The 18594-nt window shown below is 48.3% G+C and overlaps 1 protein-coding gene across 6 annotated transcripts in view; it reads right to left on the bottom strand.

Moving 5' to 3' along the window:
- Positions 1–18594, bottom strand: part of PFKFB3 (6-phosphofructo-2-kinase/fructose-2,6-biphosphatase 3) — an 84800-nt gene that overhangs the window by 11747 nt on the left and 54459 nt on the right. For 3 of the 6 annotated variants that reach the window (XM_059663660.1, XM_059663650.1, XM_059663668.1), the window contains 9 exons: positions 7372–7497; positions 6277–6373; positions 5535–5601; positions 4881–4955; positions 4470–4526; positions 1976–2100; positions 1297–1504; positions 793–939; positions 542–646 (listed from right to left, as the gene is read on the bottom strand). In XM_059663660.1, coding sequence (XP_059519643.1) covers positions 542–646; positions 793–939; positions 1297–1504; positions 1976–2100; positions 4470–4526; positions 4881–4955; positions 5535–5601; positions 6277–6373; positions 7372–7497 — 1007 coding nt within the window. Of the gene's footprint in view, positions 1–541; positions 647–792; positions 940–1296; positions 1505–1975; positions 2101–4469; positions 4527–4880; positions 4956–5534; positions 5602–6276; positions 6374–7371; positions 7498–14325; positions 14512–18594 lie in introns of those variants that run through there. The other 3 variants (XM_059663675.1, XM_059663642.1, XM_059663634.1) reach the window with 3 other exon arrangements.

Genomic DNA, 18594 nt, shown 5'->3' with positions numbered 1-18594 from the left:
ACCTGCCGTGGACACCCAGAGCACCACCTGCTTCCCAGACTCTCTGACCAGGGCTCTAAGCAGCTGCTCAGTCGGCCTAACTGAGCTACATACGGCCTTTGGGGACTGCCCGCATCCGGGCCAATTCAGTCAGCGCAGTGACGCGATGGCGTGTCTGCATCTTGCCTGCGGTCAAGGGGAGAACCCTCGCACCGAGGGAATAATCACCGCCACTGCTGTTCCTTCCGCACTTGTGTGTGTCGTTAGAGAAACACAGCTCTCACTGTTGCTCATGGTATTTCCCTTGGAGCTGTTTACAGGTTCGGTGCAGGAAAACCCGACTCAAAGGTGAAAGTGCCCGGAACAAGCATCAGAACAACACGTGGGTCACCGTGCACAGTAACGGTCCGTTGGGGTGCCCAGCGGCCCTCTCTCAGGCTAGCCCAACACCGCGGCCCCTGAAGGACCGTCCAGGCACAGCACACAGCAGCTACACCTGACCACTGCTCGCCGAGTGGACAATGACCCTTGGAGGAAGGGGCAGCTGTGCCAGCACACGTACCTCCCCAGTGGGGTACCGGTAGTAGTACTTGTCCTGCTCGCGCAGAGCGTACTCCTCAGGGTAGGTGTCCTTGATCTCCTCGTAGGTCATCTCCTCGCAGACACCCTGGAGAAAACACCCCGGTCACCTTGAGTTGGTCAACACAGCCCGTGTGGTCTGAAAGGGCTCTCAGGATTTCTGGCAGATTCGGCAAGAGGCTTCCTGGCGTCTCGCTCCTGCCCCCCGACGGCCACAGCCAGACCAGAACTCACAGCATCGATTTCGTTGAGCGCTTTCCACTGTTCATAGGGAAGCTGAAGGGCTTCTGCCGTCTGGATGGTGCTCTTCAGCTGGCTGGCCCACACCTTGAGGTCCTTCAGGTTCTGCTCCTCCACAAATTTGCTCAGGGCATTGGCAAACTGAGGGCAGGGACAAGAGGGACACACACTGGACTCCAGGCTCCTGTGCCGCCTGGAGAGGCAGTGCGGGGTTCGTTCCCTGCACTGGGGACGGTCACTTGGTTGTCATTAGGATGGTGAGGAGGAGACAGCAACTGAGGAGCCACCCCCACACACCCTCCTCACAGCCCTGGAGACGTTCCCTTCTCATCCACACAAACACAGGCACACACATACATACAGAGATGCATACACACATACACACACACACACATACATGGAGACATATACACGCATGGACACACAGACACACACACATATACAGACACTCACACCCCACCCCTCAGCCCCTTACCTTTCCCCCCGTTCCCCTCCTACCTTCCTGCCCCGGACGGACAGGCCTGAGTCCCCTCCGATCTTCCCCTGGAGGTTGTGCTCGCTCTCTCCGTGCCGACACAGGTAGATGGTGCGGGGCTGCACGTGGATGTTCATCAGGTAGTACACAATCCGGCTCTGAATGTGGTCCTGAACTCTGTTCACCAAGAACCGCCGGCCCACGTCGATCACCTTGATCAAGGACAGGTCCCTGCAGAGGAAGGCGACCAGCAGGTCAGAACCCGCTCCCCCCATCAGCACAGCACCCGGCTGGGGTCCAGGGCAGAGGTTGGCCCCAACAGAACCACACCGTCTGGCTGTATGTTCCTGGAGGGCACAGTCTGTTTCTATGTGATCTAACAGGTTGAGTTTGTAACTCACACGGCAGAGTGTGTGGTCGAGAGGCTGACGGCCTCCCAGAAGAGAGGGGGGAGAAAAGCAAAAGAAGGGAAAGAAAAGAGAGGCCGTGCCAAAGGGACCCAGCAAGACGGGGCTGGATATCCACTTCCCGCACTTCGACACAGCCAGCATCTGAAACAGTTACACTGGACATGCAGTGAGGGATTTTCTTCAAAAGATATTTTACAAGACAGTTCCTGAAAGTATCCAGGAGCAATTGCATTGTGGGAACTTAAAAGCCCTGAAGTCGGTGATTCAGAGAGGATCCCCTCCGAAGAACTACCTGTCACATTTGTCGGGGTCGAGGGGCTGATAGCTGGCTTCATAGCAGTTAATTCTCTTCATGAAGTCCTCCATGGCCTCTGCTGAGTTGCAGTCTTTGTAATCCGGGCTGGAGATCTTCACTTCCTGTAACACCACAAAGAGGCAGCTCATGAATCATGCTGGAGGCTTTCTGCTTAGCTGAAGCAGGATTTGGGGAAAGCACAGACAGCCTTGGAATAATGATGATCCGAACCAGTGTTTAAGGGAAGAAGGAAATACACTGGTGCTGAGTCATAACCCGACAATTACGCGTGGAGGGCACCACGGTAGACAAAGGATCACTGCTGGATGGACAGAGACGGGGGACCCACGAGGGGTCTAATGAACACCTCTGAATCGGCCACGATTCGGGATCAACCCAGTAGGCATGTCACCTTCAGCATCCCAGCCCTCAATAACTGTATAAGTACCACGCGCTAACCGATTGCGCCACTGGAGCTCCTCAGCCCTCAATAACTGAGCTCCGTGTAAGCACCTGTGACATTCTCCACACCAAGAACAGGCTTTCTGTTAGCAAAGCTGCATCCAGTACTGCTCCAATGGCCGTGGCCCTGGGTGGCAGGCAGGATGCTTCCTCCACCACCCGTAGACAGGCAGCAGCCAGTCCATGGCTAGCACTTTTCTAACTCAGGCCCAGTTCCTTCCAAGGTTCGCTCTTATGGGAAGGAGATGGAGGAGAACCAACTCTCAAGCCTGCCATCTCCTCCTCTACGTGAACAATAGATCTGAGCAACCTGGCAGATTGTAGGGAAAACTCTGAATTTTTTAATGCCTGTGTTCTTTTCCTCAACAACTACCACAGCCACAAAAGAGAGGCAGCTACTCTTTCAACATCCAAGTCCAGTGGGGGAGTTGGTGTTTCATGGTGCAGAGCTTCAATCTGAGAAGACGAAAAAGTTCTAGAGCTCGATGGTGGTGGTTGCACAATCGTGTGACTATGCTGAAGGCCATGGAACTGATCCCTTAAAAACAAATCTTTTCTCCCAGCACAGCCACCCACACAAAGAGGAGAGTTAAGCCGCAAAGTCGCTTTGAGGCTTAATCAGAGAGAGAGGCTTCTGATCACGGGGGTCGGGGCGAGTGACTCCTGGCCACACACATGGTGACAGCTGGCACCGGGAAGAGTGACTTTGCAGCGACTCTGTTCTTTCCTACCAAGTGGAGCTGGTAGAACCAAACCAAAGAAATACAGCAAAACCCTTTGTTTAGATTACAACTTCTGTTTCCTCGTCCTCTGAGCCTCTTCCGCTGAAACCACTCTGGACTGATTTTCCACAACTTGAATAGCCCTTCCTGAACTATGAAGTCACTTCTTAGAAATGCGTGTAAATATTCCCACTGCCTTGGACAGTGGTTCTCAATCTTCCTAATGCCGCGACTCTTTAATACAGTTCCTCATGTTGTGGTGACCCCCAACCGTAAAATTATTTTCGTTGCTACTTCATAACTGTAATTTTGCTACTGTTATGAATCATCATGTAAATATCTGATATGCAGGATGTATTTTCATTGTTACAAATTGAACATAATTAAAGCATAGCGATTAATCACAAAAACAATATGTAATTATATATGTGTTTTCCGATGGTCTTAGGCGACCCCTGTGAAAGGGTCGTTCGACCCCCAAAGGGGTCACGATCCACAGGTTGAGAACCGCTGGCCTTGGAGAACAGGCCCAATACCAGAAGCTCATGAGCATTCAGCACCCTTTTAAAGGTGCACACTTATATGTAGCGATACCACACCATGCCCTGAGGCAATACCAGACCTGTTGCTCTATGTAGCTTTGTCTTATTCTGATGTATTTAAGCTAGATGGAAAATTATCTAGAAGGTGACTTGTGGTAAAGTCTTCCCAGTAACTGTTTCTATTTACAATATACTGTTATCAAGTGATACAATTTAAGAATTAATCAAATTAAGCTGCCAATTACCCTGTTTATCCAGGCAACCTTCTCTTGGCATAGGGAGAGGAGGAGGATATGTTGTAGATTCACCAGCAGGAAGATAGTTTGACTACTCCCAAGCTTGCCAAACTAGGAATTCTGCCTTTAGTCCACTGAGTGCTATGGCTGTTGTCAATCCACAACCACTTACCTGCCTGGAGGGTTGAGTGCCCCTTGCCCCAAGCAACCCCGTCACCACTCAGCCACCAAGCTACTGCCACCCACAGAAACTGTTCCCGGACCCTGCCTTACCACCCATGTGCCACAATAAGTGCCTTCTGCAGACGGTCTGAAAGGGCATGGATAAAGCCAGGCCAGATTGCAGAACATGCTTCTACGTTAAATGCCACTCTGCACTTCTGACCTCCCTGGATCCCACCTCCCAGACAAAATCAACAAGTTGTGAGAGGCAGCTTGTTCTCAGAGTCTAGGTACTTCTCTGGGCCTGACCTGGTTCCCTGCTTTTCTCAGACTCTGCCACTAGAGCGGGGGTCCTGCGTTGTCTTACCCTAATGTTGGAGGCCACAACTGTAGGGTCATCGCACACTGACTCGATGAAAAACACCTGGGAAGAAGAGAGACAGAAACGTTAGGAAGCAATAAATGTGGTAACGCAAAGGGCCAGCTTTGGTATCACTGTAATGCCATCACCATGTGTGAGGAGGAATGACACCTCTCACAAATCCTCAAAACCTAAAAAAGGAACCACTCACTCAATCCCAAGTCCTGCCCCAACGGAGAGATGCCTCCCCCCACCCCACCAGTCATAGTAACCCTAAAAGCCAGCGCCAGGAAGGCCCTATCTACATGTAGCAAAACCAGGGCAGCAGAAGCAGAAGGACCAAGTATAAATCAGCTGATTCCTGAGGGTTTTCCTTTCTCCTGAGCACTCCCTGGCAAGACAAGATGTTTGGCTCACCTTGAAATCATTTTCTTTGGCAAAATTAAGGATCATGTGTCTCCTCTCTCTAGTAGTATTGGTGGCATCGAAAACCTGGTAGAGAGCAAGAAGGATAGTGAAGAGAACCCAAGTTTGAGTTTTAACAGTATTTACCAAGTCACCAAGGAGATCAGGCCTGTCACATCTAGGTAGAAGCCAAAAAATGTGGTTCCCGGAGAAACTGCGCCCTGCCCCACGGCCCTCCCTTCTCTCCCCTTTCCCACAAACTCCAGCTCCCAGGGAGGGAAGGGGAGGGGTGGGCACAACCCTTAAAGCAAACGAGTAACAGTAACCTGCAGGGAAGGTGCATATGGAAGGGACACTGGCTCCGTGGCTGCAGCCACCCCAGGTCCAGCCTGCCTTGGAGGGTGGTGCCAAGAGCACACAGAGGAGGGGTGAGCAGAGCACACCAGATGGCTCTGCCCCTGAGTCCGCCCGCTATCCACCTTCCTGGGTCCCTGTGCTACTCTAACCACCTGCTTCCCTCAACTCTCAGGACAGAGGCACTCGTCCCTATTTGAGGTGTCCCCACAATGGCTCTTGGTAATGGCTTGGGCTGTCTACATTTCACTCTCTCCAGGGCACCATCCCACTCCAGGACTGGCAGATAGAGCCAGCATACTCCCGACTTACTGAAATTTGGCCCCCTTCCTTCGTCAGGTAACTTTTGACGTCTCTCAAGGCAGCAAGGGCACACTGCCTGCAACACGGAGAAAGAGAACACACATCAGAGCCTGCCCATCCGAGCAGTGACTGGCAATCCTACTGCTGAACTGCCCAGGCTGGCCAGGGCTGCCAGGCGCATACCCCGCAGGCCCAGAGGCTCCCACCAGAGCTGCACAGAGGGCTGCCATTACCGTCTGGAAGTGGTGCTCATGGTGGTGGCACACTGAAACCCCCTGGGAGCTTTTAAGAAACCTATGCCCAGGTCTGGCCCATAGATCCTCACCAAACTGGTCTGGGGTAGGCCTGGCATTGGGATCGTTCTAAGCTCCCTGGTGATTCTAAAGTGTAGCCAGGGTTGAACACCACTGCACTTGGGTTTCATGATCACCTTGGGCTTAAAAAACACAACACCACCACCCTTTTCAGTATAAACAGCTGATTTTCCATGAAAACAATTTTGTTCATTCTTAATAATGAAACATTGTTCTTGAGCTGGATTAGAGCATCCGGAGCAGATAAAAGCAGCAAGCCTCAGAGCGGCCAGGAAACTCCTCTTAATACACACGGAGGTGGGGCCAGATCTGATGGTCACCTACAGAGAGCCACCCTACAGGCCAGCTTCCTCTTTCTCTTACCAAGCCTGGCTTTCAAAAGCAAAGCAAACCAAAACCCAAAGCCTCCTGCGGCAGCTCAGCAGCTTGGGCCTTACTTTCGGACTCTCATGGCCTCCTCGTTGTCAGGGCGGAAGAAGTTGTAGGAGCTGTAGTGCTTCACAGCCTCCCGGCGGTACTCTCCAACGTTGAACACTGCAGAGGGAACAGAGAGGTCACTCAGCTGGCCCCCAGGAAGAAGGGGCCACTCACAGCTGGGAACACTCTCCAAAAAGGGAAGCCAAGCCAACACACACACACACACACACACACACACACACACACACACACACACATGCACGCGCCAACTTGAATAAGATCCCGGTAAGATGGGGAAACCAGAAAGGGAACTGCCTTGTCCAGTGCAATCACTGACCTAGAAGGCAGCCCAGCTTCCCTCAGACTAAACATGGCTCAGAGCCACCTGCTTTTTCACAGGTTGTTGCCTACAGCCCAGCCTCCAGTCCAGCCTCATGAGGTCAGGGGCTGGAGACTGAGGCTGTGAGAATAGGTGGCAGCCATACATCTAATGAAAACAGGCAATGATTTCTGCCAATGGTGTCCAGGAGAGAGCGGGCTTGCGCCCCACGGCCAGGTCCAAATCAGCCACTCTTCTGCGGACACGGCAGCCTGCAACCCATAGGAAGCACTGAGTATTTATTGGGCACTTACTATGTGAGGCACTGTGCTGGGCCCAGGGGGACAGCAAATGTAAAAGTTAGTCCCTGTTCTTAAGACATTTCCCACACAGTTGAGAAACCAGGCAAAGATTCATCACAATATTGTCAATCGTATGGAGCACTTTATGACCGTCAGTGGTGAATATCATGGGAATTTAAAGGAAAAAGGTCAGCATAGACTTCGGTGGCCAGAGAAGGCTTCTTGGAGGCAAGGGCTGAGCTAGGCAGGATTCAGGGCAGAGGGACTAACAGAGCGGCCAGTCAGAAAAGATCTCATCACGAAGTAAGGGAGTGTAAACAGCATGGTGGGACACAGCCACAAAAAGTCCCCCCATTATAGGGAGAGATCAAGCCAAGATAGTCTTGCATGGTGTGTCCCAGCAGCTAGAGATAGGGCGGGGCGGGGGGGGGGGGGAGTTGGTGAGCAGGATTGCCACACACAGAGTGACTATCAGCCTTGGGACATGGCCTCACCTTTCGTGGGGACACCAATCCAGTTGAGGTATCGAGTCAGCTTCTTGGATATGTAGGTCTTACCCCGGGCTGGGAGGCCCACCATGACAATCACTGTTGGGGAGTTGGTCAGCTTCGGCCCACAGGCTGGAAAGAGAAACAAAGAAAAGTGCCATGGATGAAGCAGTGCTCAAGGACAGACACAAAATCCTGTGCCCCACAGCAAACTTAAAAATTCCACAGAAATTCCTATTTCATTCCCACCTTAAAGCCATGGGCACTATACAATCCAACGGGCCCAGTGCCCCCTGGTGGCTAGAGCCCTTTAGTCACACCTTGCAGTCCATCTTGTTTTCAGGTGATGAATGACAGGAACCTTAATTCCCAGCCTGATACCAGAGCCCTAAAGCCAGCTGAGAAGCCGGTTACTAACCCCAGAGTAGAAGGCGCTCCTGGGAGTGTAAGAAAGACACTCCACCCCCCCCCCAACACTAACTAGGATGAGGTCAACAGGTTCCAAATGCAGTATATAAATTGAGGTGGCAGGTAGGAGTGGGACATGAGCGAGTGGGGCTTCTACAGCTGAAATACAGAGAGGCCAATCATTAATTTCCCAACCTTCACACAGTAGGTCTGGATGACCTTCCTTAAAAAACTGTTTTTAAAGAAGATAAGTAAGAGTTTATCAGATGAAAGTAGGTCAGGGACCCAGAATGCAGTCCCACCCCCATCAAGAGTGACAGATAAATTCCTCCGTCCTTGAGACTCGCCTGCCCTTTTCTGCCAAGTTCTGACTGATGCCAGGGCTCTGCTTAAGAAATGGCAGGTCAAGCCCTGGCCGGGTAAGTCAGTTGGTTAGAGCATCATCCCCATATGCTAAGGTTTCCTGTTCGATCCCCGGTCAGGGCGCTTACAAGAATCAACCACGAATGAATGCATAAACAAGGAGCAAGAAATTGATGTTTTTCTCTTTCTCTCTCCCCCTCTCTGAAATCAATAAATAAAAGTAAAAAGGAAATGCTGGTAACAGAGTCCCAGATGCTCCAGGTCACAGAGCCTTGGCAGAATCCCGGGAAACCCAAAAGTTCTTGCCTTGTGAATCTCCTCTGGCTTCGCTGCTTAACTACTGTCCCATGTTCCTCAGAATCTCAATAAGACAAAACACCAGGGAGAGAGGTTTTCACTGTGTTTTAAGAAAGCAGCCAAAAAAAAAAAAAGGCATCCCAAAGAGCCCTACTCTAAACATTTCACGCACAGTATTTTCTTGGCTGGTGTCTTGCCCCGAGACTCTCAGGCAACGCCAGTATCCTGGTGATGAGTACACGTGAGCCAGGGGCTGCCCACTGGGAGCAAAGACTGGCCATCTGCCCACTCCCAGCCCAGCAGCGCTGCCTGGAGCTCACTGGCTGCCACAGTCAGCCCAGCTCTCCTCATCAGCCATGCAGCACTGCTTCCCAGGCACTGGCTACAAGGGTGCAGGCAAAGGTATTCATGCTGCACCCCAAATCTAGGCCACGGTCAAATTTAGACAGGGGCTCTGTTTCTCTCTAATAGGCGAGTGCCAGATGGGTGAGAGGAGAGAAAGCCACCAGGCCACTGAGAAGCACAGACTTGAAGGAAGAACGCCTCCTCTTAAGCTGGATGTGCCCCCACACAGACCCACACTCGGCCTGGTGACCAAACTGAGGTCAGATGTCCAAATGCCCACTACAGGTCTAGGACCTGTCCCCTGGACCTATAGGCTAGGGGCAAGGAGGAAGCAAGCATAATACACAGGGGCTGTTTCTTTCATGGTTTTGACCATCAGTGACCTCCATGCAGAGTGAGGAGGAGGAGGAGGAAGAAAGGCCATCAGGAGGCCAGGACACATTCGGGAGCCACAAAAGCTCAGGCCAACATTCCTCAGATCCCAGTGGCCAGGAACAAACAAGCGCCTAGAAATTTCCCTGCCCGGCGTGATCACATGAGTAGAGGAAAGAAACACACAAAAGGGCTTTCTTGAATCCCAAGGGACAAGCAGAGAAAGGTGACAGGCTCCCCAGAAACCAACGGGAACATAAGACACACCCTACTCTATGCATTGTGGCAGCTCTGGGTGATACATGAGGGAAGTGTTCTCACGTGTACCCCAAAACTATACTTACTGTACTCATCCTTCCCCCAAGCCATTGGTTTTTCCCTGGTCTTATCTGATGCCCCCACAAAGCTACGGCTCCCAAGAGCATCCAAACATGCAGAGACAGATGGACACACCACACACACACAATCTCTGAGCTGTGCACATGTATGAAATACTTTTGTTGGACTCATGCCAAGGAAGTGGAGACAGATATTGACTGATTTATCAAATTGAAGATTAGTTCTACTATCCACTAATCATACAAATGGACTCCAAATCTCCTCTGGCAGTAGATGCTTTGGCAGGAAAAAGCACAAAGACATGGCAGAGTAAATATCCTAAGCTAAAAAATCAGGTTAAATCTCAAATCTAAATAAACCACCAGTCCCTTATTTGGCAAAGCAGAAATCATTCTTCCTATTCCTTTGGCTTGTTGTATAAGATTCAAAGGAGCTGGAAGGGGGACTGCCAAAGGTGGCCACAGCTGTCCCTGGGCCCAGGTGCTCCGGGGTCTCAAATAGAACAGGAAAACCATGAAAACTTGACTAAACCTTTGGGTCTTAATCTCCATCATCCCTCCCTACTCCTTAATTTTTAACAGTTTATTTAATGCTCACCAGAGAATATGTTTTTACTGATTTTTTTTTTTTTTTTTTTTTAGAGAGAGAGAGAGAGAGAGAGAGAGAGTGAGAGAGAGAGAGAGAGAGATCAAAGTGTTGCCTCCATACATGCCCCAACCGGGGATCAAACCCACAACTTAGACATATGCCCTGACTGGGACATATGCCCTACTCAGGTCCGTATACTACAACCCTCTAATGTACGGACCCGAGTAGCCAATCCTGAAAATGGTCAGCCAGAAGGACAGAGGCTGCAATTCCATACCAGCCCTACAACCAGGTTAATCTGATAATATGCTAACATACTCTCTATTAACTTCTCTGATAATATACAACCCACTGACATAAGCAGGTAGTTGACAGCTGTCCTCACCCACTATACTTACACCCACAACTCATGCTCAGAATATAAAATCAACCACTGGAAGACACTTTGCTATTGCTCCCGTTCCTCCTACAAATCTTCTCCCCAGAAACCCTCCAAAATGCTAACCTCAAAAAGATGCCCAAGTCATTGTGTTCTCTTCTACAAATGGGTAAGTTATTGCTTCAATGACAAGTCCCAGGGGAACAAATAGAAGGAGCTGTTTGCGTGCAGCTTTGACCAGTGTTGCTAAATGGTTAGAGCATCGGCACCCTGGCCCCCCTACAAACCTCTGCACCGAAGGATTGTGGGTTCAACTGCAGGTCAAAGGTACATGCCTTAGTTGCAGGTTGGATCCCAGGCACTGATCGGGGCATATGCAGAAGGCAACTGATTGATATGTCTGTCTCACATCTCTCTCCCTCTCTCTCTCTGTTTCTTTCTCTCTCCCCCCTCCCTCCTTTCCACTCTTTCTAAAAATCAATGGGAAAAATATCCTCGGATGAGGATTAACAAAAGAAAACACAGACGCGTGCAGAGTGGGTCAGTCCCCAACACTACCTGATGGAGTTGATCATTGTGTGTTTACAGAAACCACTGAAACCTACTCCCACCAGGCAAGGGAACATCTGCTGTGACCCTGCAGTTACACCGTCACCTAGGAAGGGCTCTCTGGGAAAATGACTGCATACACTTGGCCCTAGGAGAATGAAATGCAGGCTCAGAAAATGATAGCGAACACTTAACTATTGTCTACTAGACATAAACACTCTCTGGGATCACATTAGCCCAAAGAGTCTGCTTTAGTTGATGTTTAAAACCAACATCTAAGTGAGCTTGCCCCAGGGGCATGTGCCTGAGGCTTGGCGGGCGGGGGAAGAACCTGGCTGAACCAACCCTTTTTCAAAAGCTATTGTGTACTATTTGATGAATACCATATTCATTCGTTATTTTGCATGCATGTTTTAACACATGCCTAACTAATCTTTGTCCAATGACTGGCCCTCCCAGCCCTACATGGTCTCTGCCAAGGACACAGAGGGACGGGGCAGTTTTTTTTTTTTTAATTAAATCTTTATTGTTCAGATTATTACATTTGTTCCTCTTTTTTCCCCCCCATAACTCCCCTCCTCCCAGTTCCCGCCCCACCCTCCGCCCTCACTCCCCACTCACTGTCCTCATCCATAGGTGCACGATTTTTTCCAGTCTCTTCCCGAATCTCCCACACCCCTTTCCCCCCAAGAATAGTCAGTCCATTCCCTTTCTATGTCCCTGATTCTATTATAATCACCAGTTCATTCTGTTCATCAGATTATTTATTCACTTGATTCTTAGATTCACTTGTTGATAGATGCATATTTGTTGTTCATAATTTGTATCTTTACCTTTTTCTTCCTCTTCCTCTTCTTAAAGGATACCTTTCAGCATTTCATATAATCCTGGTTTGGTGGTGATGAACTCCTTTAGCTTTTCCTTATCTTTGAAGCTCTTTATCTGACCTTCAATTCTGAATGATAGCTTTGCTGAATAAAGTAATCTTGGTTGTAGGTTCTTGGTATTCATCACTTTGAATATTTCTTGCCATTCCCTTCTGGCCTGCAAAGTTTCTGTTGAGAAATCAGCTGACAGTCGTATGGGTATTCCCTTGTAGGTAACTGGGTTTCTTTCTCTTGCTGCTTTAAAGATTCTCTCTTTGTCTTTTGCTCTTGGCATTTTAATTATGATGTGTCTTGGTGTGGTCCTCTTTGGATTCCTTTTGTTTGGGGTTTTACACGTTTCTTGGACTTGTAAGTCCATTTCTTTCACCAGGTGGGGGAAGTTTTCTGTCATTATTTCTTCAAATAGGTTTTCAATATCTTGGTCTCTCTCATCTTCTGGCACCCCTATAATTCTGATGTTGGTACGCTTGAAGCTGTCCCAGAGGCTCCTTACACTATCCTCGCATTTTTGGATTCTTTTTTCATTTTGCTTTTCCCGTTGGGTGTTTTTTGCTTCCTCGCATTTCAAATCATTGACTTGATTCTTGCGCTCCTCTGGTCTGCTGTTGGGAGTCTGTATAATATTCGTTATTTCAGTCCGTGTATGCTTAATTTCTAGTTGGTTCCCCAATATAACATCGAGGGTTTCATTAGTTTTCTTGTAGATCTCATAAAGTTTATCGGCGGCTTCTAAACAGTTCTTGAGAGACCTTAAAAGTGTGGTTCTGAACTCTATATCTTCCATTGACAATTTTGTCCTGTTTCTTTGTCTCCGCATTTTGTTATGCTTCCTTGGTGCACCCCCTAGTGGTCTTTGTTCGCAGTCTTATAGTTAAACCTTGATTGTTGTAGCTAATCCCAGGGAGGGTTTGACCTCCAGGCCAAGTGGCTATGAGAATCAGCTGTGTCAGCAGTGAGAGAACTTCTGTCCTCTAGGGAGGTGCTAATCTAGCCTTTGCCTGAGGCTATCCGGCAAATGCCTCTGTGCAGGGCTTGGGCGGGGCGGGTCGCACAGGATCAACAGGGTGGGCCGGAGAGAGCAGTTATGGCGGCTCTCAGTCCTGTCCCCAGGGGCTCTGCCTCTCTGAGTCCCAGCACCTGCTGCAAAGCTGGGAGAGAAAGCTGCACTCGCTCTGACCGAAGCCAGACAGTCCCGCTTCTCCCGTTTGAGTCTGGGTCCCTAAAGACTCGCCTGGATCTGGAGCTCAGAGTCTGCGACTCCCTCCCGATTGAAAACAACAACCGCGCCCTCCGCCGCCAGCCCGCTCCGTGCACTCCGCACCTCAGAATTTGACTTCAGCACTGCGCCTCCTCTGAGTGTCCGTATGCGTTTCTCTTTCCTCCTAATTGTAGGACTTCCACTCAGCCAGCGTTCCTGTGGTTCTGGGTGATGTCCCTTCCGTCTTTTAGTTTTACTTTTGAAGTAGTTGTTCAAAGCAGCAAACTCCAGCGTTAACCTATGCCGCCATCTTGGTTCTCCTCTAGTTTTAGTGAATCATTTGACAACCTTGGGAGGCCATACAATACCATAGTGGCTCAGAGGGCAAGGCCTGGAGTCAAATAAAGTTCAGAGCCAGTTCCCACTGCTTTCTTGGACTTTGAACAAGTTCCTTGATCTCTCACTGTCTTAGTTTCTTTTTCTAAGTGAAATGGAGGGATGCTTCATAAAGTTTCTTGGGAGGATTAACTACAACGTAATACATGGGAAATGCTTTCTTAAGCCGCCTATGTCAACATCAGCCTTTACAGTTTTCATCACCCCAGATGAGGAAACTAAGACCCACAAGCGAAGAGAGGGCCCACCGTACAAGTACTAAGAGACATGGTTGGGGCTCACAAAGTCTCTCTCACCTGAAATTCTTTAAGTGCTCTTTCCTAAATTAGTGGTTCTCCACCAGTGGCTGAACCTACAGCACTCTTAAAAAAAACAGGATGCAGCCCAGACGGCGTGGCTCAGTGGTTGAGCGTTGACCTATGAACCAGAAGATCACGGTTCAATTCCCCATCAAAGCACATGCCCAGGTTGCAGGCTCCATCCCCAGTGGGGGGTGTGCAGGAGGCAGCCAATCAATGATTCTTTCTCATCATTGATGTTTCTATCTCTTCCTCTCCCTTCCTCTCTGAAATCAATAAAAATATATTAAAAACAAAACAGGATGCCCAGGCCTTCCCTTTGGCAATTCTGACTTGGTTTAAAGCATCACATGGACTATCCCAAGAAACCAGAAACGCCAATCAGAAAGGATATATGCACCCCTATCTTCATAGCAGCACAATTCACCATAGCTAAGATTTGGAAACAGCCTAAGTGCCCATCAGCAGATGAGTGGATTAAAAAACTGTGGTACATCTACACAATGGAATACTATGCTGCAGTAAAAAAGGAATTCTTACCATTTGCAACAGCATGGATGGAACTGGAGAGCATTATGCTAAGGCAGTGGTCAGCAAACTGCGGCCCCTTGAGTGCAGCTCTTCCACAAAATACCACGTGCGGGCAGCACGTACAGTGCGATTGAAACTTCATGGCCACACTCAAGGGGCCAAAGAGCCGCATGTGGCTCACGAGCCGCAGTTTGCCAACCACTGTGCTAAGGGAAATAAGCCAGTCAGAGAAAGATAAAGATCACATGTTCTCACTCATTTATGGAATATAATGAACATAAACTAATGAACAAAAACAGATCCAGAGACAAAGGAGCACCAATGAGACCGTCAAACCTCAGAGGGAAGGTAGGGGAGGGTGGGGGTAAGGGGGAAAGATCAACCAAAGGACTTGTATGCATGCATATAAGACTAACCAATGGACACAGACAACAGGGGGATGAGGGCATGAGTGGGGGGTTGGGAGGGTAATGGGGGGATAAGGACACATATGTAATACCTTAATCAATAAAGAAATTTTAAATATATATATAAATAAATTGAAACTTGACAATTGCATTTAAATGCATGCAATGCCTATCCCAGACATGATTGCTAGAGTTTCCTTTAGGAAATAGATTGTGGGAGAACCAAGATGGCGGCATAGGTTAACGCCGGAGTTTGCTGCTTTGAACAACTACTTCAAAAGTGTAACCAAAAAACGGAAGGGACATCACCCAGAACCACAGGAACGCTGGCTGAGTGGAAGTCCTACAACTAGGAGGAAAGAGAAACGCACACGGACACTCAGAGGAGGCGCAGTGCTGAAGTCAAATTCTGAGGTGCGGAGTGCACGGAGCGGGCTGGCGGCGGAAGGCGCGGTTGGCGTTTTCAATCGGGAGGGAGTCGCAGACTCTGAGCACCAGATCCAGGCGAGTCTTTAGGGACCCAGACTCAAACGGGAGAAGCGGGACTGTCTGGCTTTGGTCAGAGCGAGTGCAGCTTTCTCTCCCAGCTTTGCAGCGGGTGCTGGGACTCAGAGAGGCAGAGCCCCTGGGGACAGGACTGAGAGCCGCCATAACTGCTCTCTCCGGCCCACCCTGTTGATCCTGTGCGACCCGCCCCGCCCAAGCCCTGCACAGAGGCATTTGCCGGATAGCCTCAGGCAAAGGCTAGATTAGCACCTCCCTAGAGGACAGAAGTTCTCTCACTACTGACACAGCTGATTCTCATAGCCACTTGGCCTGGAGGTCAAACCCTCCCTGGAATTAGCTACAACAATCAAGATTTATCTATAAGACTGCGAACAAAGACCACTAGGGGGTGCACCAAGGAAGCATAACAAAATGCGGAGACAAAGAAACAGGACAAAATTGTCAATGGAAGATATAGAGTTCAGAACCACACTTTTAAGGTCTCTCAAGAACTGTTTAGAAGCTGCCGATAAACTTAATGAAATCTACACGAAAACTAATAAGACCCTCGATCTTATATTGGGGAACCAACTAGAAATTAAGCACACACAGACTGAAATAACGAATATTATACAGACGCCCGACAGCAGACCAGAGGAGCGCAAGAATCAAGTCAATGATTTGAAATGCGAGGAAGCAAAAAACATCCAACCGGAAAAGCAAAATGAAAAAAGAATCCAAAAATGCGAGGATAGTGTAAGGAGCCTCTGGGACAGCTTCAAGCGCACCAACATCAGAATTATAGGGGTGCCAGAAGATGAGAGAGACCAAGATATTGAAAACCTATTTGAAGAAATAATGACAGAAAACTTCCCCCACCTGGTGAAAGAAATGGACTTACAGGTCCAAGAAGCACGGAGAACCCCAAACAAAAGGAATCCAAAGAGGACCACACCAAGACACATCATAATTAAAATGCCAAGAGCAAAAGATAAAGAGAGAATCTTAAAAACAGCAAGAGAAAGAAACTCAGTTACCTACAAGGGAATACCCATACGACTGTCAGCTGATTTCTCAACAGAAACTTTGCAGGCCAGAAGGGAGTGGCAAGAAATATTCAAAGTGATGAATACCAAGAACCTACAACCAAGATTACTTTATCCAGCAAAGCTATCATTCAGAATTGAAGGTCAGATAAAGAGCTTCACAGATAAGGAAAAGCTAAAGGAGTTCATCACCACCAAACCAGGATTATATGAAATGCTGAAAGGTATCCTTTAAGAAGAGGAAGAGGAAGAAAAAGGTAAAGATACAAATTATGAACAACAAATATGCATCTATCAACAAGTGAATCTAAGAATCAAGTGAATAAATAATCTGATGAACAGAATGAACTGTTGATTATAATAGAATCAGGGACATAGAAAGGGAATGGACTGACAATTCTTGGGGGGGAAAGGGGTGTGGGAGATGTGGGAAGAGACTGGACAAAAATCGTGCACCTATGGATGAGGACAGTGGGTGGGGAATGAGGGCGGAGGGTGGGGCGGGAACTGGGAGGAGGGGAGTTATGGGGGGAAAAAAAAGGAACAAATGTAATAATCTGAACAATAAAGATTTAATTAAAAAAAAAAGGAAAAAAAAATATATATATATAAATAAATTAAAAAATAATAAAGTATTATATGGATCCCCACTCCCTAAAATATCCCCCAAATTATTCTAATGTGTAGCCAGGGCCAAGCAACAGTATAGGTAGGAATTTCTCTTAAACTCCCCCTACCTTCCTTCTTTAAACTAGAATGCCTTCAGTGGCTTTTAGGCCCTGCTGAGATGAAAACCCTTCTATCAGTACACAGTATGACTACTTTAATGATGAGAAAACTAAGGTTCTTTTTTTAAATTGATTTGAGAGAAATGTTGATTTGTTGTTCCACTTTTTCATTGCATTCATTGGCTGCTTCTTGGCTGTGCCCTGACCAGAGCTCAAACCCGAAACCATGGCATATGGGGACGATGCTCTAACCAACTGAGCTACCTGACCAGGGCCGAGAAAACTAAGGTTCTGAGTGGGTAAATAAGCAGGGACTCCCATGCAGAGCCTCTCCACTTTTACTGACAACAGAGAAAGGACAGGCAGTCCTTGCCAGTCATTGTTGACGTCCTTGTCGATGATGCTGATTGACATTCTCCCCAAGTTACGGCGTGCATTTGAAGGAAGCTGCAGGCTTTGTAAGAAGCATTTACCACCATGTGGGGGTCCTAACAGGGCATCATGTGCTTCAGAGGAAGAAATATCAAACTAATCAGTCTGGGGTTTCCTGATGTTTTATTGTTCTTTGCACATGAACAGTAATGTTCCCCATGCCCTCAGAGGAATCTGCTGCAGACCCCCAATTACAACACCACTTAGAAAGATGGTAACAGGTTTAGAAGGAAGAAAATCCAACCAATGTTCCAAATGCCATTAAGGAAGGGGGTGGGTCAGGAAAGATGCCAAGAAAAAACACCCTGTTTTCTCCATTCCGACGGAAGACAAATGCGGCTATAGGAACCAAAAAAGACACCGCTACTTGAAATAAGGGCATGTAATAACTATTTAGGCTGCGGTTATTTTTATAAGGAAGAACACATCTGAGATTACACCTCAGAACCACACTCAGAATTCCAGAAGTAGGCGGGGAAAGGGAATTAATCCCTCAGCTTTTAGCATCCTCCACCCCACCCCCAAGCTCTGAAAGGTTCTGACAGGGATTTTTAGGCAAATCTCTCATCGGCGTGTGAGACGTGCAGACTGACAGAGTCTAATGGATGGGTCTCTGATGCCTGGAGGAAGGAAGCATCACTGCACATTTGTGTCTCTCATAATCACACGACTGGGCAAATGCAGTTAATCTGTGCCCTCTACATGGAAACTCAGGGTCATTCCTCCCAGACCTCAGCCCACCACCATGAACCTCAAGGGACTACTAAATGTGCATGTGTGCGTGTGTGTGTGTGTGTGTACACACACACAAATGCATGCATTTGCATAAAGAGAGAGAACCAACATATATTCATGACCAATTACGGTTTACCAAGTGCTCCATAAATACACTTTATTCCAAGTCACAAAGGGCTGAACTGAATTGTTTCTGCATCTTGCTGTAGCCAAATCTCCCTTATGATTTGAGGCACTGCATTTCTCACCACCAATAGGTTTTAAAGAAATACAAGCAGACTGTGGTCAGTACAGTTTATAAACTATTTAAGAGCATAGCTAGCCCTAGCTGGTTTGGCTCAGTGAATAGAGCATCAGCCTAAGGATTGTGGGGTCCTGGGTTCGATTCTAGTCAAGGACACATGCCCGGGTTGTGGGCTCAACTCCCAGTAGGCGGCATGCAGG

The sequence above is a fragment of the Myotis daubentonii genome, chromosome 1 (assembly GCF_963259705.1).
Source record: "Myotis daubentonii chromosome 1, mMyoDau2.1, whole genome shotgun sequence".
NCBI classification, from domain to species: Eukaryota; Metazoa; Chordata; class Mammalia; order Chiroptera; family Vespertilionidae; genus Myotis; species Myotis daubentonii.
This window is presented reverse-complemented; position numbering and strand designations above follow the sequence as displayed.